The sequence below is a fragment of the Phytophthora sojae genome (genome assembly GCF_000149755.1).
Source record: "Phytophthora sojae unplaced genomic scaffold PHYSOscaffold_3, whole genome shotgun sequence".
Classification (NCBI taxonomy): domain Eukaryota; phylum Oomycota; class Peronosporomycetes; order Peronosporales; family Peronosporaceae; genus Phytophthora; species Phytophthora sojae.
In genome coordinates, this window is record NW_009258117.1 from 6374323 (window position 1) to 6401751 (window position 27429).

A 27429-nucleotide genomic window follows, 5' to 3' on the forward strand; every position below is an offset into this window, starting at 1 on the left:
GCTGCGGGCCGCGTTTCTTCCGGCGAACTACGAGTACCGCCAGCGTTCGCGCTTCCTCGCCTGCAAACAAGGAAGGCGCGAGCTGCATGAGTACATCCAGGAGATGCGAGTGCTCACTGCCTCTTTGGTGGGGAACCCCCTGCCTGAACACATCAAGGTGACCGTGTTCATGGACGGTCTGCGTGTCGGTCCTGCCCGCACGCAACTGTTCCGTGTGCAAGCAAACACTATGGAGGAGGCGATTCAGATCGCCCTCCAGGAGGAGTACAGCCACAAGCAGGCTCGTACCCCCGCCACGGTATGGCAGAGCAACCCTGCCTCTGGCGATGCGCCTAATGGTAACTCCGGCAATGGAGCGATCAACGGGCCGGTTCCCATGGATCTGGGCATGGACGAGCAGAGCGGCATTCGCTGCTACGGCTGTGGCAAGCTTGGGCACATGAAACGTGCTTGTCCCGCGGGAGGACTGAAGAAGAGGTTCTCTTCGAAGTCCTTTGGCTCTAGGGGTCGCTGGCAGAAGCCGCGCCCCAGGAACCAGGGGGAACGCCGGACATCAGTAGGGGCGGGGCGCCCTACTGGGGAAACACTAGGTCTTCATGAGGGGCGTGCGGGTGGCGCACGCCATGGGGACGTAGCCCCTGAGAGTCTCTGTACTCTCGAAGCGGAGAAGGGCAGCGGTGGGCTGCTTGTGGTGCACGCGAGTGTACCGGGATACGATCATCCCTTGAGAATCTTGATCGACTCTGGGGCGTCCAAGAACTTTGCGCGCCGCCAGACTGTCGCACGCAATCGCGACAAGTACGCCGATGCGCTACGAGGCAGCAAAGGCAACGGGCTGGTCTCGGTAAGACTGGCCGACGGTACGGTGGTAGAAGTACCTCGGGTCCACATGGACCTCACTGTCAAGTTCGAGGACTTCGACAGCACGGAGCCGTTCTTGGTCCTAGACATGGACAAGTACGACTTGATCCTTGGTATGCCGTGGCTGGAGAAACACGAGCCTTGGATCGACTGGCGCGGCAAGGCCATCGGGGCCAGCCGTCTCCCACGCTCTGACAGAGCTTTGGTGAGTCATGTTCCCACCTCTGGCAGCAGCGGGGGCGCCCGCGAGGGCCGCCAGGGCGCAGCAGCGTCTAATGAGTTCTTGGGGCCCGTCGAGACTGACGACGACTCCGACCGGGCCGGACAAGGCCTGAGAGTGGAGGTGCCGGACAGCACCTACCAGGTGGGTAACGTAGGTCCACACGCGGGTAACGAAGTACCGCAGACAGCAAGGGCTGCTGGAGAAGGCGCCGCTGGCGTTGGCGTGGGTAACCAAGTTCCACGCGAGGTCACTCAGACCGTAACTGATGAGGAAGGCACTGCAGGAGCTTCCGATGTGGGTAACATAGTTCCACAGGAGGTCACTCAGACCATAACTGATGCGGGAGTCGCTGGAAGCGCTCCTGGTGTGGGTAACCAAGTTCCACACGGCGAGGTGGGTAACATAGTTCCACCCAGCAAGGCGGGTAACCAAGTTCCGCTCAAGAACAAGGCGGGTAACGTAGTTCCGCACGAGATCGAGAAGATCGGTGGTGCCGTCAAGGCGGCGCCACGAGACGAAGACACCCGAGGGTCACGTCGTAAGCCGGGCCTAGTCGTGTGGCCGACGACGCCAGTCGCCAGCGACTCCGAGCCTCCAGCCAAGTCTCCAGCCGACGAAGAGTGTTATCACATCTTCGACGGCGTGACCGGTCGTCGGGTCAAGACAGGAGCTGTCGAGCTTACAGCTCTGCCCGAGGTTTCAGAGTTGCTGAACCTTGAGGAGCTCGCCATGGAGGACTTCTTGGCCGAGCTAAAGGCCGGGGAGATCGCCGAGTTGGTTCTCCTCCGACCGGAGTCCACGTCGGCCGAGTTGAACTCGTCCTCGGTCATGACCAGGAAGTCCTGGAGGAGTTCCAGAGACAGCGCGCGTCGCGCATGGGCTCTGAGATTCTTAAGAACCCCCGGGACCCGGTGTACCCCTTGGTGAAGGAGTTCGAGGACGTGGTGTCCAAGGATCCACCATCCAATCTCCCTCCGGACAGGGGAATCAGGCACGAGATCGATCTCGTGCCGGGCACGAAGTACTGTGTCACGAGGCAATGGCCTCTTCCCCAGGAGCAGTGTGAAGTCATTGATGCCTTCTTTGCCGCCAAGGCGAAGGCAGGCATGGTGCGGGAGTCGAAGTCCCCGCACTCGACGCCTACCTTCTGTGTTCGCAAACCGAACGGAAAGTGGCGTCTGGTTCATGCTTATAACAAGCTGAACAGCGCGACAGTGCCTGCGCAGACACCGATCCCGCGCAAGGACATGTTGCTCAACAACATGGCCGGCTGCACGCTGTATAGCGCGCTGGACCTGGTGGACGGATACTACCAGATCCTGATGCGCGAGAGCGACATCCCACTCACGGCTGTGAGCATATGCTCTGGGAGTGGCTGGTCATGCCTCAGGGGCTTTCTAACGCCCCGTCAACGTTCAATCGCCTGTTCACACAACTGTTCCGACCTTTGCGTGCGTTCACACAGACGTACTTTGACGACATCTTCGTCCACAGCCGTGCCGAGGCAGGCCAGACGGCCATGGAGGTGCATCTCAAGCACCTTCGACGTGTGTTCGAAGTCATGCGGGTGAACAAGCTGTACGCCAACATCGACAAGTGTGTGTTCGCAGCTGAGGAGAACAAGGTCCTGGGCTGCTTCGTCAGCAGCGCCGGGGTCCGGGCGGACCCGGAGAAGGTGAAAACCATCGCGGCTTGGCCGCCACCTCGGTCGCAGAAGGACCTACGACAGTGGTTGGGCCTCGCCATCTACCTGCACAAGTATAGTGCAGGCTACGCCGAGCTGGCACGGCCCTTGTCGGATCTCCTGAAGAAGGATGTCGACTGGCGCTGGGAGCGTCGCCATCAAGATGCTTTTAACGACATCAAAGTAAGCTTACAGCGCGCGCCAGTCCTGGGATTGCCGGACGAGACGAAGCCGTTCAGCGTAGTCTGTGATGCGTCTGACTACGCAATTGGCTGTGCGCTATTGCAGGCCGACGATGAAGGCCGCGAACGGGTCATCTCGTTCCAGTCCCGGCAGCTCAAGGCAGCCGATCGGAACTATCCAGTCCACGACAAGGAACTACTTGCCATGAAGTACGCTCTTGTCAAGTTCCGAGTGCACCTCCTGGGCTCGACGCCCTTTGTCGTTTATATAGACCACGCGTCCTTGCGGACTGCCGTCAACACGCCGCATCTCTCACAGCGGATGGCGCGTTGGCTGTCATTCTTCGCGGAATACAACTTCCGTGTCGAGTACAAGCCGGGCAAGTTGAACGTGCTTGCCGACGCGCTGTCGCGCCGACCCGACTACGAGCTTGCTCATATTAGTCGGGTCACGACGGATCTGTATGATCGCATCAGGCTGGGGTACCGAGACGATGCCAGTCTCGGACCTCTTGTGCGGTTCTTGGCCGCTGGCTCGGAAGCCAAGGCCGAGTGGCTCACGCCCCGACAACGTGCAAGGCTGCACCGCTATGAGTGGGCTGACGGTTTGCTCCACTATAGGGTCGAGCCCGAGGATCCTCCCCGTATTGTCGTGCCCAACGACGAGGATCTCAAGTACGACATCCTGATGGAGGCGCACGGCGCTCCATCCAGTGGCCATCTTGGCCGTGAGAAGACGTACGCGTCTGTCTCGCAGATGTTTTGGTGGCGTCATATGTACAAGTGGGTCGCCACCTACGTCCGTACGTGCGAGACGTGCCAGCGCGTGAAGCCTGCCGGTCACGCCTCGGCACCATTGCAGAGCCTGCCGGTCCCAACGGACTGCTGGAAGTCGATGAGTCTCGACTTTGTCTTCGGACTTCCGGCCGATGACCGTGGCAACACTGGTGTTGTTGCCTTCGTGTGCCGTCTGAGCAAGATGGTCCACTTTGCTCCAGTTCGTGACACCGTCACTGGCGACGAGGTCGCTCGCCTGTTCATGGACTGTGTCTTCCGACACCACGGTCTGCCCGAGACCATTGTCTCTGATCGAGACCCGGGGTTCACCGCTACGTTCTGGCAGACGCTGTTTTGCCTTCTCGGCACACGACTGTCGATGTCGACGGCGGACCACCCGCAGACGGATGGCCAGACGGAGCACGTCAATCGCGTGCTCGAAGACATATCTGCGCGGAGATGCCCCGCTCTTGGGCTAATCGCTTGCCCATGGTTGAGTTCGCACTCAACAATGCGGCACATGCATCGACGGGCTTTACGCCCTTTTACCTGAACGGGTTGCGCCACCCTCAGGTGCCGCTCACATTACGAGGCAGTACCGGGGCTTCGGTCCTAAGTGGGGGAGAGGCTCGGAAAACCTTTTCCTCCCAAGTCTCGGACGTGAGTCCAGCCACCTTCCGGAAGCAACTGTCCTCGTTTGCCGAAGACAGGCTGAACATAATCAGCAGGGTGCGAGACACCATGGCGCAAGCCCAAGATAAACAGAAGGAGTACTCTGACCGAAATGGAAGAGGAAACATGAACGTGTTTAAGGTTGGGGATTTAGTTCTCCTAGATACTAGAAACCTACCGCTAAACACTGTTAGCTCGGTCGAGAGCAACAAGCTGAAGCACCGCTTCATTGGACCCTTCACGGTCCTCAGCCGGCATGGCGCGGCGTACACCATAGACTTGCCCAAGTCGATGACGACTCACCCGACGTTTTACGTGGGTCGTCTTAAGAGGTACCATGGCCCTCTGGCTCTGGCTGCCCCGCAGGAAGCGGTGGGTGGCCCGGTGGAGAAGAGCGCAGCTCCTCGAAGCGCGGCGTCGGGTCGCGGTAAGGTGCCTGATACGCGCGCTGGTCGTAAGACGGTGCGGCGTACATCGGAGCAGCATACGCAGGGGCCCCGTACGAGCCCTGGCCAAACTGGGCCTGATACGAGTGGGGCTGCTGCTGCTCCGGATACGGCGCGTGGCCATGAAGCTCGGCCCGAAGGCCAGCGAGCTGGTTTCGCAGCGAGTCGTAAGACGACAGGTCGGCTCGACGATCCACACGGCCATGGAGACTGCGAGTTTCTTGATAGAGCGAGGCAACGTCCTCACGGAGCCGCTCCACGGCACCAGGCTGACCAGCACGAGCGGCAGCCTCGCCACCAAGGCCGACGCCAAGCGCGATCTCGAGGACGTACACACGGTCCCGGAGAAGACGAATCTCCTCTTGCTGCAGGGCCACCACCTGACTCGGGGCCCCAGCATACGGCTGCGTCGCCTCAGGCTCGTAGCCATGGCCGTGCGAGGCCACCGCCGGCCCTCCTTGATCGTAATGGGCAGATCCACTACCACGTGGAACGAGTCGCCCGGGAGCGGCGGCTCCATGGCAAGCGCCAGCTGCTCGTGAAGTGGAGGGGTTACCCTGAGTCGGATAACTCGTGGGAGCCCGTTGAGCAGCCCCAGACAGACTGCCCGAAGGCTGTTGCGATATGGGACGAGAAGCAGCGGCAGCTTCGTAAGTAGTCCTTGGCTTCTTGGCCGGTACCCGGGACGCGGTAGCAGACGTAGTCGCACCACGTCCACGCTCTTCACGAGCTTTGGCTCTCGCCTCTTGCTTCAGCTCGTCCATCTTCGAGTGGAGCTTGCGCTTGCTCACGAGTAGAGCGAACTCGATGCGGAGCTCACGCACGTCCAGGATTGCGGACAGAGTGCGATCCTCACGGAGTTCTTTGAAATCTTGGTCGGAATACCCTTTGCGCTGGACGTAGCGCCAGAAGAGGTCTTCCACCTCGCTCCAGGTCATGTTGTCATTCGGCTTGACCCAGTGGAAACCCCACACAGGATGGAGTCCACCCTTGTCCTCCGGCTTCTTGCGAAGCGTGGTGAACTCCTTCAGTGTGAGCTTGTGTGGTGCTAGTAGCACACTCCGGGCGACTTCAACGTCACCAAGAACGAGTGGCTATTTCTCAACAAGAGCACGCTCCTAGGAACCCCTCGAGGTGTACCCGCCGATAAGGCCACGAGGAGCCGAGAGCTTCTCCAACAGCGCTGGCGCACCAGTGCCAGGCTCGGGCGGGAAGTAGCCCTGCGGGTACGTGGCATCCCCGCCTGAAGAAGACTCGATGGCAGTCGTGGCAGTCGGCTGCCTGGCATACGCACCCGAGCTAGCAGCGTGGTATTGCTGCTGCTGCTCGTCGAGGTTGTTGGAGAGCTCCTTGGGCTCGTGGACGGCACCCTCCTCGTCCTCAGACTCCGAGTCGATGAACAGCTTGGAGCTGGACCCGCGAGGCGACCTGGAAGCTGAACGCTTCTTCGCCTTGGCCTCGGCGGCCTTCGCAGCGGCAGCCGCTTTCGACGCTTGGGCACGCTCACGACCTTGTGCCAGCGTCAGATGCTTGGATGCCAGCACCTCCTTGGGCTTGGAGCCCGCGTCGCTCGGCGACTTCTCGGCCACGACCCCAGCGTCGGCCATGGTGACTTCGTCGTGCGACTGCTTGCTGTCGCCTGAGCCGGACTCGGCGTCCTCCGCCTCCTTCTCTGACGAGGACTTTGCGTCGGCCGAGGCGTTGGTCATGCCGCCTGCCGCCAGCTCCGTGCCTTCAGCAGCGTGCGTGCTGCCCTCCGAGACGTTCTCGTCGTCGGGTGAACTCTCACCGGAGTACAGGACCATCGTGCAGTCAAAGACGGCGGCTTCCCAGTCGCGAGCCGGGCTTTTATGACCCCGAGGACTCTCCTCCTTGTCTTGCGCGGCGTCAGGAGACTTGCTCCGAGCCCCGGCCTGACGGCCACTCTCCGGCGTGCTGCTACGAGAGCGCACCACCTCATCGGCCGCCTTCGTGGCCTCCATCAGCGCGGACGACTCGTCCTTGGCCTTGGCCGCCCTGGTCTTCGGCCCTACGGCCCGCGGTTTCGGAGGTGCTTTCGCACTGCGCGCACTGCGCTTTGGAGGCATGCTTCCGGTCAACGTGGAGACCCTGCGGCTTGCTCGGCGATGCGCCAGTTGCTCTGTGAGGCCCGGGAGCCGAGGCGCCAGAGCTCGCGCCGTTGTCGATGGATTTCGACTTTGCGAGTGAAATGTGAGTCGCCGGCGTAACCTCGCTCTGATTGGTCGATAAGATCGAATCTAAGTGGGGGAGGATGTAACGGGGTTACATGGAATAGTGACCCTGTCACTATTCCGGGATGGCTACATCGGTCACTCCCCTGGATAGTGACTCAGAGCCAACAGATACATTTTGTATGACACAAACTATAGGGAACTTAGCATTTGTATGCAGGCCAAATCTGTACCAACCTATAAATACATTCAGTCTTAGATCTACCGCTTTTCAAGTCAAGTCGTCCCCTTCAGACCAGAGACACGTGAACGGCTGTTCACTTGGAGTTTGTATACTCCTGCTTCCTCTGTTAAGAAGTGCTGTGTGCCCCGTCACAGTAAATCAGCGGTGGGGGTAAAGGTCTGGTCAGTTGTGGAGGGCGACGACCTGTCGGCCGTGGAGGAGGAGGAAGACGAAAAAGCTGAAGATGAATTAGTAAATGAGTTATCGGGCGCGGTCGGCGTAGCTATGAAAGAGGTTCGCGGCGGTTTTCGGGGGCGTCCCGACTTAACCAAAGGTTAAGGCGTATGTGATGGATCGTTTTCCGAGTGGAGCTGTTAAGCGCCAGTCCACATCACCGCAATTCTGCTATGGCCTGTCATCCGTCTCTGTGAGGCTAAGGTTTCTTTTCTACAGAGGCGAAGGACAAATTTGGGGGAGCGAAATGTAGCGCTGGAAATGGGGACGTTGGAACCATTGCGGCGACTTCCCTTGTCGCGATGAAGAGGTGGCATGGAGCTGGTGAAGCCTTGGACACATTGACGGACACACTTTCATGGATCTCAAGTATCAACATCGCAGCACGGGCTCAGCCAAGGTTAAAAATAGCCCGCGATCCAAGGCTCGAGAGGTGGCTGGAGGCATATTTTCTCACCACAGGTACGTTGTCATATTTATTAGTGAGTTTTAACTTGTTGCCAACCCCTTCTTTTTAATTTTTAGATGGAGCACCTCGACCTTCCCGGCAAGGGTTTGATTAGCGATACTACCGTTAATCTGCTGCTAAGAAAGTTGGTAGACCAGCGCACTGATGCTGTGTATGCTAACCCCCCCACCCCCGCACTCACGGGGTTTTCCGGGTCATGACTTTGATCCATATAGACCATGTTAAAGCTGTACACCATATTTTAAAAATATGCGTACTTGATCTAAATATTGTCTTCCCATCAGTACGGCACATGTCTATAACCAGCGGGAAACTGGTTGACTCAGACAGACAACCATGGTGTCTAAGACGCCCTCGTATGGGTAGCTACAAATCAACAGGGTGTATATACTACAGCTTTGTGTGTCCTTTTTGTTGGGGCCGAACAAAAATCAAATAAAGCGCAGGTTTATGCTAGAAGAATCCTATGATCACATCCCAAAATGCCAGGCTATGCATGCCTTGAAAACAAGAAACCTGCTGTACCTAGCTAGCAATCAAGTGACACGACTTCCCAACCGCGGGCTAATGGCGTCTTAGCATTATTATAGCGGATGTCCTGCTCGGTTTTATTGGATTGGGCCACCTCACCTGGCTGCATTCTCTCTGAGGGGTGCATATTAGTACTTAGATGCGCAATACAACCCTTAGAGAGCAAAATATAGTGTCTACGGTGTTCATTCTTTCCAGCTTACCTCTTCTTTAACATACCCTGGTATATCGGACGAGATTCATCTTGCATTTCGTGCCGCTATGTACAATCATGTATCATATCCTGTCTGATCTGATCGGAGTACCCAGGGTATATTAGGGGTAGCACTGTCTCATACGCATGATGGGGAGAGCGGTTCCTGTTAGCAATCTGTAAGCAATCAACTAATCAGTCTAATCCACCATTCTCTGCAATTCCTACTCGTTCTTTGTGCATATTAAATATATATGGTGAAATTTTTCACCTACACCTGTGCATTTTACGTAGAAAAAGACATGCTGCTCTTTTTCATAACAACGTATGAGTGAGCGCTGTGGTGGCCGGGGAATATCTACTACGAGACGACGCACATGAAAACCTTTTTCTACGGGCTGTCCACGGAAATCATCCTCCTTACTGTCAATTGCGACGGAAATCACTTGTGTGGCATTGCGATCAAGCTCCAGGAAGCAACCGTGCTGACCGTACGGGTTCAAGCTGCATGAAGGTGATTCGAGACCTTACGAAGGACGTCCTGCCATATCTCCCACCACCACCGGAGTCGAAGCGAAGATACCATATCCGCTCGTACGAGTCAGATATTGGTCTTGAAACTGATAGTTACAACTGTGGTGTTTTTGTCCTGACCATGTTGGAAGATGTCTGGGGCTTAAGTTCACCCGGTAAGTGTACCATATGAGACCTTCAATACTTGCGTTACAGATGCATGCTCACATGCTTGTAATGCCAGTCTACTTCTTCCAATTTTTTATTCTGCGTCTGTACTTGCTCGCTAAAACCGCGAGTTCTCTCTGAGCTATTATTATAATCATCAAACTTACGGCAAAACCTCAGCTCCCATCTCACAGTAGTTGTGGAGAAAAGATTGAAAGTTCACGTGCGCGTTGTACATCTACATCTAACCAACGAATATCAGCTTTCGAAATAAAAAAGTATTTCTGCTCTGACCGAAACAAGTATGTCCTAATGGTACGATATTTGTTATCTAGACTTTGAAATTGTGTTACAGAAAACTGCGCGACAAGCAAGCTGATCGCGACATAAGCACCTGCAGAATGTGCCACCCACATGTTTTAACCTGGCGGTCAACATGTTCTACGCGGACGGGGAGAAAATCCTTCGAAGGAGTGGACGCACCCATGCTCCAGCTGTGACTTTGTCACACAACTACGCGGGGTTGGTAAAGCACACGGATCTCCGACCTGTGAAGTGCAACGTTGTAACGGGGTTACACGAGAGTGACCCGAAGGTTATGAAGTGGGTACACACTGTCTAACCTAAATCAGTAGGCAAATCGGTACATGGAATCAGAGCCACTAATTGGGCATATGACTAGGGTTCACTATGCTAGAAAATGAACAAGACACGCGGCTTGGCCGCGATAAATAGAAATACATGCAGTGTGAGTTTTACACTGAAGAGTCTACGATTAACTCTTGGAGTCCGAAGGGAGTACGGACTCGTACGTTCTGATATTAGAACGGGCTATCTTAAGCTAAGACTCTGCGAGTCGGTTACGCTTCGTCTGACGCTGAAAGTTACGGCAGCCCGCTGCAAACGTAGCTCGCTTGCCGTCGGCTTTCGCTATAACGGAGCACTACATCACCATCCGGGCCGAGATCAAGAAGGTGGAGACTGTTTTAAGATCGTGTCATCGTGAGTTCAAGAGAAAGATTCAAGGTTGGACGATTGAAGGCTCGAAGTAACGTGGTCAAGCCAAATAGGGGATAGTTAATTTGACGCCTTGATTGGAATGGTGTTGGCCATGGAAATTTGCCCTGTAAACGAAATTCTGGAGTGAAAAGCGTTTCTGGAGTAAAAAGTGTTTTAGGCTTTTTCTCAGAGTATGATATGTGTGTGTGCTCAACAAATAGTGGCCACGTAACGTTTCATCCACTCGACATAAATTCCGCTGATTGAAAAGACCCAATCAGACATACCCGTATCTTGATGAAGCACTTGCGGCCCTGCATAAAGCCAATTTGTCGTTGTGTGCAGTGTGCGAACCAAAGCCTGTATGCGGGTTAAAGCCTACATGACTTCAAGTCGAATACATACGCTGTTCGTTTCTACGCAGTCATTGGGTGGGCATCATTGTATGCCCTCAGCGTCGGGACTAAAAAAATCGGGAAATAGGTCATGAACCACGCCGGTTGCGCGCTATACGAAGCTATTTCCATGTCTTGTCGCTCCTGACAACCGGAATTTTCAATGGATTGATATCAGACTTGTATAGAGAAGCCGCAAGCGGAAGGCGCCCACCGTGAATGACAATTTTATAATAGTCACGTCTTACCCCCCCCCCTCCCACCTCCCCCGCTCTCACAGGTATGACTACATGTAATGAAACAGAGCCGGACGTCTTTATCTACGTGAAATGCACAGGTATAGGTGAATATATGTACAAAGAACGAGTGGGAATTACGAAGGAAGTTGGATTCGGCTGACTATTTGATTGGTAACGGCTCCCCCCATCGTGCGTATGAGACAGTGCCATCCTACTCCGATAGTATTAGACAGGGAATACACTATGATTGTACCCTCTTCTGGCTATGATGACATGCCTTATTGCACCCGATATAACAGAGTATGCGAACGAAGAGGTACACAAACACAAAACAACACTATATACACTACATATTACTCTGTAAGACTCTGGATGAGCCTACGCGAGCTAATTGAGCCCCAACAAAAGAATAGTGGCCTGAGAAAGTGGCCAAGTAGGAGAAAATCGAAAAGGCGTCCGCTATAACTATACAGACACAGCGATAGCCAAATGCATGTAGCGGTTGTAGAGAGGGTGGCAATTAGTTGCTAGCTAGGTACAACGGTGTTTTGCTTTCAAGGCATGCATAGCCTGGCATTTTGGGATGTGATCATAGGATTCTTCTAGCATAAACCTGCGCTTTATTTGATTTTTGTTCGGCCCCAACAAAAAGGACACACAAAGCTGTAGTATATACACCCTGTTGATTTGTAGCTACCCATACGAGGGCGTCTTAGACAACATGGTTGTCTGTCTGAGTCAACCAGTTTCCCGCTGGTTATAGACATGTGCCGTACTGATGGGAAGACAATATTTAGATCAAGTACGCATATTTTTAAAATATGGTATACAGCTTTAACATGGTCTATATGGATCAAAGTCATGACCCGGAAAACCCCGTGAGTGCGGGGGTGGGGTAACAAAAGCGTTATTGGCTTTTTTTAGATAAAGAAGCAAGTCTTATTGGGATAGCAACGGAGGAAAACGTGGAGTAAAAGAGGAATTCGGCTGTTGCTGCATCGGTCGTGTTAAGGATGCACCCAGTGATTTCTGGGAACTAGTAACTGTTAAGAAGCGAGAGTGCGGCTATGTACATTGAAAGAAGGAGCACATGAAATCACAACGTAACATTTCGAAGAAGCGTACTACCGTAAAATTCGGATTCAATGAGACAGTGGTAAAAACTTTTCCGTCAAAATAAATTTCATAAAAAGACTAAAGTTTTTGCGAGTGGTAAAACGTTTAAGGCGCGCAACACCTGCCGGTGCCTCCATGTCTTCCGTCCCCACTCCTTGTTTTGCGATGATTGGCCACCCAAAAACTCAAGCTGAAGGCGCTCGACCGCGGGACGAAGACCGTCGCAGCTGCGGCAGCGGCGGTGGGTGTCCACCGCTCGACGTGGTATCGCTGGAAAGTGCAAGAGGTGTTAATCAAGACGGCTGCGGAGGACTTGCCTACCAAGTTTTTTCACTCATCGCAGTACTGGGATGTACATTCGAGACCCAAGTTTAGAGAAAAAGTAAGTTTTGTGAATTATTTTGTAAGACTAATTTTGTGGTTTAGACTTCTTGACTGGATTGTAGAAATGAGGAAAAACTGCTACCTGTATGTGTCAATGGAATGTTTGTTGCTAATGCTGGCTCGGTAAAATCCTAAACGCTTTAAAGCGTGCTCCCGGAACGGGAACATGTCGTTTGTCCGACGCTTTCTAAAGCGCAACCGGCTGTCATTTCGACGAATCACCCACAGAGGTAGAAAGAAGCGTCCCGACATGGAGGCAAATACTATTTCAACCTTGCTTCTTTTGACAAATATGTATTTTACTAATTGATTTCATAAAAAGCTTGTTGCCAATGTATTTTCGCTGTCAATCCAGCATGCGATTGAAGAAGACGGGATTCTTTCATCTGAACGCGGCGATGCCAAGCTGGCAGCTGTGTTCGACATGGACCAAACGGACGTGTACATTGACATGGCCGGCAACACAACGATCGACTTCGTTGGAAATGCGACGATGGACGTGCAGCAAGGTAAAACTATTGCTGTTTTTTTAATATTTTTCTAATTTTTTAGTTATCATTTACAGGAAGTGAAATCAACAGGTTTCTTGCATCGGTGTTTCATACTGCGACCGCCACGGAGCTAAAGCTGCCACCGCTGATCGTTTTCGCCGGAGGTCCGGGGGGTCCGGTATCTCACCAAATATGGAGCCCGGTGTTTGGCTCCCCCGGGGCTGAACATACCGTCCAGAAGAAGGCTTTTTGCAACGAGGCCGTCATGATGGAGTGGATCGAGCGTGTAAGTGTCACATTTTGGTGTTGTAATTTATTTGTAAGCTAATTTGTTGGTATTGTTTTTTTATTATTTGAAATAGGTTTGGAAGCCGAGTGTGGACGGATGCCACCTGCTCATTTTGGACAGCCTAAAAATCCACAAGATGCCATCAGTGAGGGAGTCGCTGGAGCAGTGCTGCACGCAGGTCCATTCGTGCCCCCAGGCATTACAGGTTTGTGCCAACCACTGGATGTTGCAGTAATGAAGTACATTTTTATTATTACAATATCGGTTACTTATTAGTCACTTACCTTATGTGTTTAGTTCTTAGGAGAATTTATCTCACGTACCACCTTGGGAACCGGTCCCCAGCTACGACATCGGAGAAGAGGTCGCTGATTTCGCGCTTCGTCGTCGAAGCATGGGCAGAAGTCAAGCCCGAAACGATCGCCAAAGGATTCGCGAGAGCTGGCGTGATTCCAACCGGCCCTCGCGACCGAGATGGTCGCTTTCGCTTTCCCGCTGCTGTTCCTGATGCCCCCCCGTAGTGCAGGACAACTAGGAAATATCGATCTCTTAATACATTTCTGATTTCTTTTTTATTACTGATCCCTGAGAATATTTGTATCATGCGAAAGGGTGACACCCTCATGGGACCGGTGCAAATCCCCTTTTTTGTTAAAGACCGTGGTGTTTTTACGACTGTCGCATTCAATCCGTTTGACGTATTGAATCCGAATTTTAAAGTAAGTTTCCACCTCCAAGGAAGCTCTTTGCGACCAATGCGAGGGCCGGGAAATAGTTATGTCTTATACGAACGGCCTCTCCAAACCACCCGCGAAGCCTGTGATGCCAATGTGAAATGGGCCTACTTTGGCTCACTCCTTTAGCGAACACGTGCGCGCATGTGTGTGAGGAAGCGTATCTTAGTTTAAACTAGAGTTAATTATAATAAGGCCTCCGAGTATAGATTAATCTAAATAAACGATCCAAATAATGCTTTTGGGTTAAAATGAGAACTGCTATTTTTGTTTTATGTTTCTGACTTCCTCTATATGTAATATTCTAAACTGGGAATCTGCCAACGGCTGGTTGGCAGAATTCCAATGCTATGCATGTCGCTCATTGGCTAAAATATGCTTCTTTCAGCCAATAGTAATCGTAAGTCTCTATGGGCCACCCGTCGTGGTGATCGTAAATGTATGTAGCCTTTGGCGTGTCTACACCAAGGTCGAGAAAGTCGTCCGAACCTCTAACAAACGTCGTGTCTGCTAGAGTTACAAGTGACTGTAGCCACTTGTGTGTGTAACCCCGTTACACTATGGATGGTCTGAAAGCAATCGACTGCATACGCGGACTATTTCCAACCCAGGAACGCACGATAACAGAAATCCTTTACAAGAATACTACATAATCCCTGTTGCGATTAATGTGGATCCGTGGCGCTCAACCAATCTAACTAGGTATCCGTGAGCATGTTCGCATGGGCGGTTGGTATAGGTGCGATAAACGCGCTGCTCTGTATCGAAAAATGATGCTCCCAGGAACCCAAACACATCCCTCAAAAAATCAAACGTCGCATCGCTGATCAGCACACTGATAACACTTGTCGCGAGCAGAGATTTACAGAGGTAAATGGAGCGAAACCCAATCGGAGACAGGTCCGAATCGAGTGGTTGGTGGTATCCTGAGTGGCCATACGACCCTGATTCTAACGTTGAACAACCAACGCATCTCCCTCGTTATATTCTAAAAACGGAAAGGTACAATAATGGCCAACAGAAGGTAAACATGCTGTCCAGGGTTCTAAACCCAAAGGTCGACGAGCTGCAGCAAATGTGCGGCGACTACAAAAGCCTACTAGTATAAATATAAGTGTTCACTTCATGTACTAACTAAATTAACGTACTCTATAAGAAATCCTCTTGCACCCTAGGTCGACGATCGCACCTCGAGTTCGTTCGGACAAGCTGGCTTGGGGTCGTCCGCCTGGAGCTCGTTCCTAGCAGCGACTTCCACGAAGGCGTCCCCGGGCCGGGGGGGGGGGGGGGTGAAAGAGCTCACCCAGACGACCGCCGCGCATTGATGGAGCCAAATAGCCTGTTTCAAAAGCTGGGCCGTCAAGAGGCAACCGAGAATTACAGTGGTCTGACCTTCCAACCGGTCAGTTGGAAGAACGAGGCAACCGAGAATTACAGTGGTCTGACCTTCCAACAGGTCAGTTAGAATTACAGTGGTCTGACCTTCCAACTGACCTGTTGGAAACCGAGAATTACAGTGGTCTGACCTTCCAACAGGTCAGTTGGAAGGACCTGTTGGAAGGTCAGACCACTGTAATTCTCGGTTGCCTCGTCAGGCCAGTTGGAAGGTCAGACCACTGTAATTCTCGGTTGCCTCGTCCTTCCAACTGACCTGTTGGAAGGTCAGACCACTGTAATTCTCAACAGGTCAGTTGGAAGGTCAGACCACTGTAATTCTCGGTTGCCTCTTGACGGCCCAGCTTTTGAAACAGGCTATTTGGCTCCATCAATGCGCGGCGGTCGTCTGGGTGAGCTCTTTCACCCTGGCCACTGGGCGGACAATGACAGCGGTCAGCGCAATACGTTTCTGGGGCGGTCGGGCGACGTCGTTGGCGTCGGCTCCCCCCTGCTTGCGGCTAGCGAGGGCCCCGCGACGGTCCAAAACCGCCTCGACGGGGTTGCCCGACCGCTCTACGACCACCCCGTCAATGGGGTGGAACACGGGAGAGCCCTCGCTGTGCAGCTCCTGCTATTCGTCGAACGAGTCTGCGCACAGGCCCTCGCGTGGGTCGTCTTCGCGCTGAAACTGGTCTCGCGGTTTTGTTAATGCAAAATCTTTACCGTAGGCGAGTAGTTGGCGAATGAGCTCACATTGTAGGCGCGTTCATTTGCAAACTAGTGGTGTTCATAATGTAGGAAGCAATCTAGAGAATTTGCCCGTGGGTTTCGGAGTGGGTTTCCCACAAAACCTCAAGCTAATAAATTACGACGGTGAATTACGGCTTAACGTTTCAACCACAGGCTAAGAACAGGCTAAAAACATTTACGAAGTTGTCCTGATTCCAGCTTGCGGCAGATCTGCTGATGTGCGAAGCACGTATCTAAATCTGCAGTGCCGACGATAGCGACAGCCTGCAAAGAAGGTTGTAGCGTCGAAGTTCGGCGTCAGGGGCAAACGTGCCGGCTGGACAGACTGCGCTAAATATGTTTATTTGACTATTGTGTTGAGTCACATGCAATTGCCTTGTATTCGCGTCACGTATTAGGTGCAATGTGGCAGCCCCATACATAATGGCTTCGCTGATAGGTTGCCCCCCCCCACCCACCCAACCCCACCATCACCACACAGACACACATTGGCATTTCCTACAATGTGAGTGGAAGAAAGCGTGCAATAAGAATGAGGAGCAAGCCGGAGTTGCTGTGGTCATCACCTCGCGACGCACGTCGGACTTTGGTATAAAATTATGTGGCGCGTTGCACAAACTGGTACATTAATACATCATGAATGCTTATCTCCGACGAGCGAGGCTCTTGAGGTATAGCGGCGTGGCCCGTAAGACTGTGGTAGATACAGGAGAGCTGTGCGGTGATGACAAAGCCGTGGCGACTACGATCCCGCCGACTTGCAGATTCCACGCGGATTGACACGCATGTTAGCTAGAGCGCAAAAAGCGAAATTAGTACATTGCGTTGTTGTTTACTTTTACAATTACTACCTATGAATACCATATACTGTTAACTAGTGTAGCTTGAGAAAATCCGCCCGCTCAATGACCACCTCCGAATAGTTCTGGTGCAGATGGTAAATCAGTAGCTCCATGCGGATAAATGGCCTAGAACTGCTTGAAGGTGATTATTGTGGCCGCTCTTCAATGGCGAGTCGGTGATGGACACTTACAAACTTCTTTGTCTATTCCGTTGATAGACTGTTCTCGTCCCAGAAATCATTGAACCTAGCAAGCAACTTAGACCATTCTTCGTTACTGCATCACGAACTGGAGTAGCTTGTGGACCCATAATTGTAATGTTTTCTCACGCGGGGTTGCTTATAGTTGTCCACTCAATCGCAACATTCTACGGTGTGACGAAGATTTCGTCAATAGTGTTGGCTTGTCGATCTGCTTGGGTACCTTAGATCTCTTTGCTCGAAGAGCTGTAACGGGGGATAGGGGCCCTTTCGCGGAGAAGCCTCGCTGTCCCGACCCACATTTAGGATTATCTCTTTCAATGTCAAGATTTTAGTGAAGCGCCATGTTGATGCTGACTGCAAGCTATGTGGGGCGGGAAGGATTATTTGGTAGTCTGTGATGAAATAGATTAAACTCGTTCGGGTGCCATGGAGGCAAACGGTTCACCATCACGTTTTTCCCAGAAGTATAGCCCGCCCGAATTGAAGCCCAAAGTTTCTGAAGCGCACCATGTTGCGCGCACTGAACACCACGAGAATGGCGTGGGACTGGGTGGGGGTGGTGGGGGGGGCAGGTAAACTTTCCGCAAAATTAGCGACGCTGCAAAAGTTTAAATACTGGACCGCATGTCCGATTCCCGTTGAATATAACATCTGGCTGCTCTTGTTGCCGGTTGATTGGGGACGTCGACACTCAGCAATGCGAGGACTTTGAAGTGGAAGGACGAGCGTTCGATTCGTAGGATGTTTTCGAAAGGAGGTAACGACGTCGTTTGGGATGCATATCAGCATGGCGATGTCCCGATTGGTTTGCGGTCAGCATGTGCAGAAGACCATTCAATATTCTTTCGTAGTACTGATGGTCAGCATGGTTTGGGGGCCCGTCGGGCAGAATAACTCCCATTCAACGCACGCATCTTGCCAGTGGCTCAGCGGAATCCTCTAACTTGGTTGACAGATCTGCAATGTATTCTTCCGTCGCCAATGGCGGTTTAACATAGGAGCTTGGAGGTTGTTCGCTCGACAACTCCATGACCGTTTTCCCAATATTGTTGGTTTGGTCAGTGTCCACGTGTGTCCAGCTAACACTGCTTTGCAAACCCTCGTGATACCGTAGTAGTATCCCAGTCGGGCAAACGTTTGGCGCCAATCATGTTTTCCCGTGTCCCCTTCAACAGCAAAACAAAGATGCGCGATTGTAGGTGAGAGGGACTGCGCTAAGTAGATCTAACGCATCTTCGTTAACGGTTAAAATTTCTCCGCTAGCGCTTGCCACGACAGGTCCCTCTTCTACTGGCGTGGCTGGTCGTTTCCTCCCTCGTCTTTCAGCTGGCTGTAGTAGTGATTGAAGTGTCCATGCTTGTTACAGTGGTATAAACAATACCATGCTTGGTTTGCTCTGCAGGTGCGTAGTGGCCAGGCTTGTATGAACCCTTACCGAACGCCTACTTGGTTTTGGACGCGTTCGATCTGAGCGGCGTACGAAACGGTTGCTCGCGCCCGTGTTTCTCGCGATCCTGTCGGCGATCGCCACTGAAGTGGGTCATCTCGTACCTGGAGATTTGACCCATTGCTTTCTTTAGCGTCGTCGTGTTTGGTAGCTAGACGGAAGCTTGCGTGGCGCGCTTAAGGTTATCTCAGTAGTAGCTGAGTTGTTCTACTTCACTAATGTTCTCAACGCGGAAGATCAGCGACGAGTACTTCCCATTTTACTTATCAATGTCACCGAGTTGACGAAGCTTCTATCGAAGCCCCGCTTGGTAGTGTGAAGCTTCATAGCGTACGAGGGCGTTGTGGGTAAACTGTCCCAATGTCGGCTCCTCCGCTGGCGTCCGAGGGGTCCAAAGGCAGACCGCTTGGGGCTCGTGGCTTCAACTCCGTCGGCGGTGGGTGCGGCGCTTGGCTTGCAGAGCCAATAATTTCGGCAGTCAGCTGCGCGACCTGTGTCCCCAGCTCTACTTGTCTCTGCTTTCGCGGCTGGCACATAGGGTTCGATTTTACGCGGCTCAGGGCCATGGTCGTCGAGTCTTGACCAACAAGCGCTACCAGTGATACAAGCTGACCCTGTGGTAGTAGTAGTAGGAGGAGGAACACGTGCTTGCAGCTGGCTGGGAGATTGCGAAGTTCGCAGGCCATTCCACTACCAACTCCCTTGTATCCCAACACGTGGCTAATGGAGCCCCTATATTGAATACAATCCATGCTAATATGAGCTACCACTAATCTGGTATAGCTACATTTATTCCTTATAAAATCAATATAAGTTTGGGGGTATAAGAACCGACCACACCACAACTTGCTGTAGTGTGCAATATATGGGCTGCGACGAATCAACAAACGTTGTAGGGCTTTGCTCATAACACTTTACATGTGGCGTTACTTCACGGATATCGTGTGTAGTTTCCGCATGTATATAATCGATAGCTCTTAGCCCATCGAGTATCCTTAATAAATTATAACATACAAATCTATGTCATTTCCTTTTATAGTTACGGAGGTATGTCGCATGGGACATGACATCTACCGTGATTTGCTCGATACATGCTATGAATGCGTTTGACTAGTATTTGCATTTGGAATAGTCATAAGATGATTACGCTGCGCACCGTTGACAACGATAGCAAGACGGTGCTACAATTCTCAAAAGAAGAAGGAATTTGACGGCGAAATTGGCATCATGCCTATGGTTGAGTGAGTAGCTGCAAAACAATATTCAAAAGAGCCCTTTGGTCACTCACAATTGTGAGCATGGCCGGAAAATGTGCATAATGATGATATCGTACCTGCGATTCAGCCAACCGACATGTGGTGTGGTATTGGTTTTATTTTCAATGTTTTAAGACCCTAAAAGAAGAAAAGAAGGATCATTCAGCTATAGCAAGCCCCCCCCCCGTATGAAGCGAATTGTTTTTGCGACTGGAGTGCAAGCTAGCGTGCTCGTGTGTCAACCACCACGTAGCACTATTAGCGCGTAAGGCCGTAGACACTCCATCTGACGAAGGGGGTAAGGAATTTAGACGGTCTCATCTACGCCGTCCTACCAGCCGCCCACGGTACTTCGTGGTCCGACAAAAGTAATGCGAAATGTGATCGTGCATGGTGGTGGTATTGCCTACGCGATGACGTGCGTTAACCTGTCTCGCTGGAGTTAGTAAAATAGGGGGTATATAGTCGCTTAAGCTTAGGATTTGGAGTCGGTTGGGCACCATTCGCCGTACAGTGCCGATACTAGCTATAGATGCACTCACGAATCTGCTCTAGCATCTCGAATAATATTTTTTAAAACATATGATTCTGATCACTATTAGATATTGTGTTTTGTACCGAACATATCCGATCCCATAGTAAGTTTCTTTAAAAAATAATCTAAAATTAGATAATATAAATAACAAATGATCGCATCAGCTATAATTGCGCGCCCGGGCGGGCGCACCCGGGGGGGGAATCACAGTTCGTCAGGCAGCTCTATTGTATTGTGTTTTGTTATATTTTGTTGTTGAATCGTTCTGTATTTGTTGTATTGTACTTCGTTGTATTTTGACATTACAAACCTCTTTTTGTTGTTGTGTGCTGTTTTATAAATTTTTTACTTGGAATGTTGCACATGGTTGCTTGTGTTGTTGTACTAAAAGAAACGTTTATGAATTTTTTTGTATTGTAGAGCGGCATTCTCGGTCTCTTATTTAGAGCATTTTATGGCGGTTCTTTTCGATCTGGCGTTACATATATTCGTTCTAAGATAATGTATCAACTGAAGCACTGCATCTATCTGCTCGAGTTGTTCGTCAGTGTTTCTCACTATCCTTTCAACGGATTCGCTGAGCAAGTCGTGTCGAGATCAGCCCGCGCGCCCTCCAGAAGCAGATCCAGCACTGCGAGACCGGATACGGCGCGATTGTCTTTGGACTGGGGGCACTCTCACTCATACTGCATTGCCTCACTACTTAGTCAGTTTGTGTGAATTCAATCCTCGGCTAACGACGTTGTCCAAGAAGCAACTCCCGACAGGGACGGCGTAGACCTCCCCGAGCTTTGTTAACGCTCCTCCGCCATCAACGTCGAGGTGGTGGTAGAACTTAGAGCGACGCGCACTTGGTCAGGAGCCATTGCATCCAGCTCAAGGTCGCTGGCAGGCACGGTCACATCACTTGATGAGAGCAGGACGTCTAAAACCTGCGAACACCTGCATGACGCACATATTATTCGCGTTCGATGGACAGATCGTGTTAAAATATAGCTGAATTCCACCTTTTCACGACTGAATCGCCATTAGAGCTGCATAGATGAGCACTGTAAAATCATTGGCAATATTTGTAGATTCTTAATGTTAATAATATATTATGCGAACTACTAGCAATGACAGTGAAATGGCTGTATTACTTAATGCCTACATAAATTATCGGGTCAATTCGTTGCGATTTGTGTATTTCCCATTAGAGTTGATGATGCTGGAGCAATGAGCCTCCGTGCAGGGAGGCGAAGGATTGTCGCCCTAGTTCAGGCCTTCGATGTGCTCGAGCACGTCGAAGTTTTCCTTGGTATAACCAAACACCACGTAAGGTGCGGCAGATTGGAATGAATAGTGTTCGTGTTCTAGTTGGGTCGGTTTAACAGAGTCTACTATGCAAAAATACCTTCGTGTTTTTATATTATCTTCTATGCTAACGGATGGACTATTTTTCAGGATGGGGAGTGGTTTCTCGACCGCTATTTTTACAGATTTTATCGTGTCTCAACCAATGAGACTCCACTATTTCTGCAAAAATTGAGCAAACCTTTTCCCGAAAGTCACGGTTGGCCGAGGAGGCATCCCTGCAGGTCTGGTAACTCAAAACCCGCTTGGAATCTTCAAAATTGACCTCATTTTCCGAATATACGCACGAAGTTATCTTACATAACTAAATGTCGATATAGGTTTTTACAGGTTAAGATCGCCAAAAATGAGCCGAAACCCTTGGAATCATGGCTTTTGACCGCGACAAAATAAGAAAAGATGGTTCTAAAAAGCTGTGTAGGAGCTGAAATCTTACCGTTGTTTAGAGTGCAGACACCAGCGCTTTAAACGGCGCCGACCGAAGAACCTCACACAAGTGTAGTACGTTCGATCGAAACGAACCCCTTTGAAAGGCGGTGAAAACTAACGAAGAAAATGTCTAAACAACAAAATACAAGGATTAAACATAAAATTGAGGCATCCCAAGCTCATCGACAAATACGGTAGGTACCGGTGTACCCACATAAACCATGATGCACCCACATTAAGTAGCGGTTGAAACGCAATAATCGAGGGAACTGACAACAACCGCTACCAGGCATTACCGCCTACGTTACGGTCTTGGGCTCGGCGGCACGTGTGGCTTCTCTGGTCTTTGCGCCGCCTCCAGGGTGTTCTTGGGACTGTGCAACCTCCCGTGGCTTCTCCGCGCACGGCGCCACCTTCAGCACGACGTCGGGCCTCAGCAGCACGTGGGGCGTGTCCTCGTGGCTGGACGGCATCTCCGGCGTGACCTCTGGTATCGGGCTGGAGCGCAAATCGCCTCGACACATCCAGAGCGGCACGAGCGCCAGCGACCGCTCGATCCAGTTCCTCGGCGCTTAGTGCCGCCTGGGCGAGGTCGAGCGCGCTGCAAGTCCTTGGTCGCGCGGTCAGAGCCTTGACCCAGCCGTATCTCCGTTGGCGCCCGAGTTGGCTTCCGATTTGGCCGTGAGGTCGATGATTAGTGGCATGCCTATTGGTGCGTCTGCTCTTTTGTTGATTTCCCCACGCCTCAATGGAGTGGCTCCATAACGCCGCGGTAGGCAGCTGGCAGCCGGAGTGGGCGTGCAGATGGGATATGCATGGTTTTTGTGTCTGACGTTTGTGTGTTTTATCAGGGTGGATACATGAGCTCTGCTATTTGCTCAACCCCTTGTTGCTAGCTGTTGTAGTAGTCGTAGTAAAGCCGGCAAGCACATGCACGTACTCGCTGACAAAATCGTTGTAGCAGAAGGTGCATGAAACGGCACGGTCGTAATAGCTAGTCGTGGAGGCGGCGATGAGACAACGCGTGTCGCTGCGGAAGTGCGCCCGCAGTGTTCTTTTTAGCGACCCCAAGAATCCGACGTCAAGGGGCGGGCAGGCTACCGTACTGTTAGCCGGTAGCAGACACATGGTGGTGCAACACCCCCGTCATAAGCTCATCTTGCCGTTTTGGCGGCACGTGACATTAATGTTTTCAATAAGAAGGACATAACGAAGATCTGAATTGAACTTTACAACACCCTTACGCCATAGATATACATGCTAGAAACGGATTAGGTTTTAAATATGACAGTACATCAGCAAAACGGGGTTTACATTTAGAGACATAGTTCGGTGTTTAATCGTTCGTAACGAAAGAGAAAAAGAAACGCATAAATTAGTGGAGTTGAAGTGGCCTGTGGCGACCATGCCACGTGCGTGGCACCTCTTTGTAAGGACATGCATACCAATCTCTACATAGAAATTTCTATGGTTTGCCCATCCCAAAGACAGCAAATATGTATTTGATATACCACGACTTCATATCGCCAGCCGTAGACCATGCTAGCGATGATGCAGAGGCCGACGTGGGCTGCTATGATTGATGCGCTAGCTGTGATCACATAGCCGACGTCCGACCGATCGATGGTGTGCTTGGCGTTAAGCTTGTCCTCCTTGATGATATAGCACGCGCTTGCATACACGACGAGTTTTGCTTTGATCGGGTGCCATCGAAGCCCTTGGTCTCGATGAAGATTTGGCGCGTAATGCGTTTGACCACCAAGCTAAGCATGCATAGTCGGGGGGGAGGGGGGTCACTTTAGGTCCCCGCGTCTGATCCTTACGCGCTTGACTGTGGTTGAATGGGACGGGTTCGTATGGCTTCGCTAGAATAAAGTTATATTGCCCTTCCTATCCGCTATAACGAAACTACCGCAAAACCCGTGACAAAGCCTTACGCCCCACGCTACTTACTCGTTACTCACTTTCTAATTCCCTCCACCCTCCTCTCCAAGCGCCTCCAAGATGTATGTCGCCGACCCCCCCCCTCACGTTCTAATGTATGTGGCATTCGTCCATCTTGGGTACCCTGTATTTGGGAATATGTGTTACTCCTATTTACAATATGTCCTTGTACACAACAAGGACAATGAAATAAGGCTTTTCATCAGCCGGCACTACGATGCCAAACATTCTGGCGTGTTAGGCCATCTCCATAGAGCTGCCTACTACCGCCAGATGTACCTCATTCTGTTCTCAGCCACTGATCCGCTGTCAGAGCTGGTAGCAATCTTTGGTGGAAAAAACAGGGGGAGGGGGGGTATCCACGGGAGACTGTCACTTGCTAGCAGACATGCTCAGCTTTAAGTTCACAGGAATGGATCGGTATCGTATTCTATTGATATATTTTATTATAGTGTTATCTATAAAATGAGTGTAGATGCGCTCGCTATCCAACTCGCCGACATGAAACCTCAACCACCCCAGCAGCAAACCCCAGTGTACAGACGCCCGTCGTCGGTTCTTCGACAGTCTTCCGTGACAACTATGGTGTAACTCAGTTGGATTGCACCTACCATGCGGAGAGGTTTGATGTTCCTTTGCTGAACATTATCGGAATTACAGGTTCAAATAGCACGATTCACGTCGCGCAGTGTTCTTACACATTGAGCAGAACCACATTACGACTGGGCGCTACGACAGCTTCATGCTTTAATGCCCTTAACCATAGCGTCACGGTGCCGACAGCCGCCTACACCTGCCGACACGATCGAGCAATGGTTAAAATACTCGATTGGTCTAAATGGCCATCCTTGCATTTTCAGTCCTGGCCGTCACAGTCATGGTGGCGGCGCCCCTGATCGAGTTCGCAGCGCCGTGACCTGCGCTACACCCCTCCCCTCCAGACCTCACGTGCGTGGCATGCAGGTGTGCACAGACGCAAACAGGGTTCCAAGACAGCGCGTCGGCTCTAGCAACTTGCCCCCAAGGAGACCTCTCTCCTCACCACCAAGGGGAGGGCACTTTGGCTTGCTCATCATGTGCCCTTGAAGCCACACACAGCAGGAAGCGAGTTGGGCAGCAGTCACAGGGCGGGGGCAACAAGAGCATGAAGAACGGGGGCTAGGACGCGAAGGACGGCGTGGAGGCCGACGACACGAAGGACGAAGGGCTGACCAAGGGCCCGGAGGGCAGCAGAGGCACCCAGTGTGCGGGGGACGGCGAGAAGACCAAGTGCGTGGAGGACGGCGGGGAGAACAAGAGTGCGAAGGGAAAAGGCACGAAGTGCACGACGGACGGGCGGCAGCTGTGGTTGAGGAGGAGGAGGAGGAGGAGGAGGAGGAGGAGGAGGAGGAGGAGGAGGAGGAGGAGGAGGAGGAGGAGGAGGAGGAGGAGGAGGAGGAGGAGGTGGAGAGAACGAAGCAGGCCGCAATGAAGCTGATAGGGGGATTGCGCAGGAGTCGAACGCGGAGGTGGAGCGCGTCGCAGTGGAGAAGGAGGTCGTGCGGTGTGGCGAGGAGCGCTGTGGCCACCGCAGGGGCAGCAGTGGAGGAGAGGGCATGGAGGGGCTGCCTCGTGTGGCAAGGAGAAGGAGGGCGCAGTGAAGATGGAGAGAGATGTCGTGGCTGGAGGGCGATGAGGGCACGCTTGTGGAGGGCGCGCGGCGTTCCAGCGGCGGAGACCTAGTCGTCAAGCCTGGAGTCGTCCCCGGGCAAGGTGGTGTAAGTGCGGTGGACGACGAGCGGGGACGAAGGCGCAAAATTTGCAAGGCACGATGCGGTTCTGCGCCGAGGAAGAAGGCCAGCAAGCGCCAGGAGCTTGTGCTTCTCGTGGCGCCCAGGGTAGCAGTAAAGGCTGCGGCGAAGGACAACGTGGTGATTACTGCGTGCCGCGGCAGGGATGCCCCTTGTAGGGTAGCTGAAGCTGTGTGCGAGTAGAGTTTGTAGATGCTGTAACAAGGACAAGAAATTTCATTTATTTATTTATTTATTTATTTATTTATTTATTTTATCAAGTTTTATAATACCTATGTGCTGCCTCCTATTATGTGGTGCCTCCTACATGTACGAGGACCACGGCTGAAAACTTTCGAGTACCCGATCATGTCAAGTTATTATGCAGTAGTAAGGTCATGAGAGATCATCGTCCAGGAAACTCGGTTGAGTTTGAGAAGCTGGCGGAAGCGCCGCTACAAATCGTGTGAAGCAGACAAATACAAGCAGTACAAACCCAAGGTGAAGTGTCGGCAGCATGCAAAATATGCGTACAATCGCCTAATTACTTAGCCTCACTATAGGTGGATAGCATATTTCGACAGGCCTACCGACATTATATGTCGGCAAGTGTCGGTGGCTCATATACCTACCCCTAACTTTGACGATTGGATAAATTAGCATCCATCGGCCTCCTGATTTGACAATAATCGCTTACAGTCAGTTGATTGGACCATAGCCACCATAAAGTGGTTAAGTAGAAAAACATATGTGTCGGCACCTTCACGATATTCCTCCATATCCCTAATCCGCGGGTGTTCTTTAGTGACGTTTAGCTGACTCTGATCAATACAGTTTGAAACGGTCTTCCCAAAGGTCTCGCATCTGTTTTGCCTGTGGTACATGGTGAAGAATGGAGAACTACGGTCGGGCAAGTTAGGCACGCGTATGCCACGACCTCGAGTATCTTTAAGCGGAAAAATTCAGATTGGCACTGAAGCTTCTGCACCGCTTTTTTGTGAGTGATCTGATCTACCACTGAAACGGAGTATGGGCTCCGAAAAGGAGAGCTGTACGTGCTGACAGACGTAGGAGGAACACATATCGAAGGCATATGGCTAAGCCTATAAAAAAGAAGACGGGTACGCCGCTGGACAAAACATCCTGCTCATTTTTGCTAACAAATAGAATCCTGAGTCAAGAATTAACATCAAACAATGAGGCGTGGCTGAGCACTACGAGTGGACTTCTGACAATTCATTCCCGGTTGCGCCACTGGTGGTGTATTCCTTCCATAAGTATTGGTCCATCAAATTGAAACTACACGTACCCCGAACCGGCTCCGACAACCACTGTACGACACGGTAGGCGCATTTATCAACTTCGCAGACAGACAACATTAGAGTTTCATCCGAGTTGTGAACTCGCTAATGCTCCGACCCCTACAACAATCGCATGACATAATGTGCGCGAATCAAATAGATACTCCACTTAGTGGAGCCTTTCACGTGCGGATAAAATCCAGAGAAC

General features: G+C 51.7%; 4 protein-coding genes across 4 annotated transcripts; 3 read left to right on the forward strand and 1 right to left on the reverse strand.

Moving 5' to 3' along the window:
• Nucleotides 1–7763: 7763 nt before the first annotated feature.
• Nucleotides 7764–8012, forward strand: PHYSODRAFT_489003 (hypothetical protein; the record flags this gene model as incomplete). Its single annotated transcript, XM_009525714.1, has 1 exon — nt 7764–8012. A coding segment is annotated over one exon (249 nt), but the record flags the coding sequence as incomplete, so codon positions are not given.
• Nucleotides 8013–12847: 4835 nt separating this feature from the next.
• Nucleotides 12848–13281, forward strand: PHYSODRAFT_382259 (hypothetical protein; the record flags this gene model as incomplete). Its single annotated transcript, XM_009525715.1, has 2 exons — nt 12848–13010; nt 13157–13281. Coding segments are annotated over 2 exons (288 nt in total), but the record flags the coding sequence as incomplete, so codon positions are not given.
• Nucleotides 13282–23077: 9796 nt separating this feature from the next.
• Nucleotides 23078–23344, reverse strand: PHYSODRAFT_497420 (hypothetical protein; the record flags this gene model as incomplete). Its single annotated transcript, XM_009525716.1, has 1 exon — nt 23078–23344. A coding segment is annotated over one exon (267 nt), but the record flags the coding sequence as incomplete, so codon positions are not given.
• A 1645-nt stretch (nt 23345–24989) lies between these two features.
• On the forward strand, nt 24990–26124 carry PHYSODRAFT_329281 (hypothetical protein; the record flags this gene model as incomplete). Its single annotated transcript, XM_009525717.1, has 5 exons — nt 24990–25031; nt 25314–25449; nt 25494–25594; nt 25645–25764; nt 25819–26124. The coding sequence occupies 5 exons, from the start codon at nt 24990–24992 to the stop codon at nt 26122–26124; spliced, it is 705 nt and encodes a 234-aa protein (XP_009524012.1).
• Between the last annotated feature and the right edge of the window lie 1305 nt (nt 26125–27429).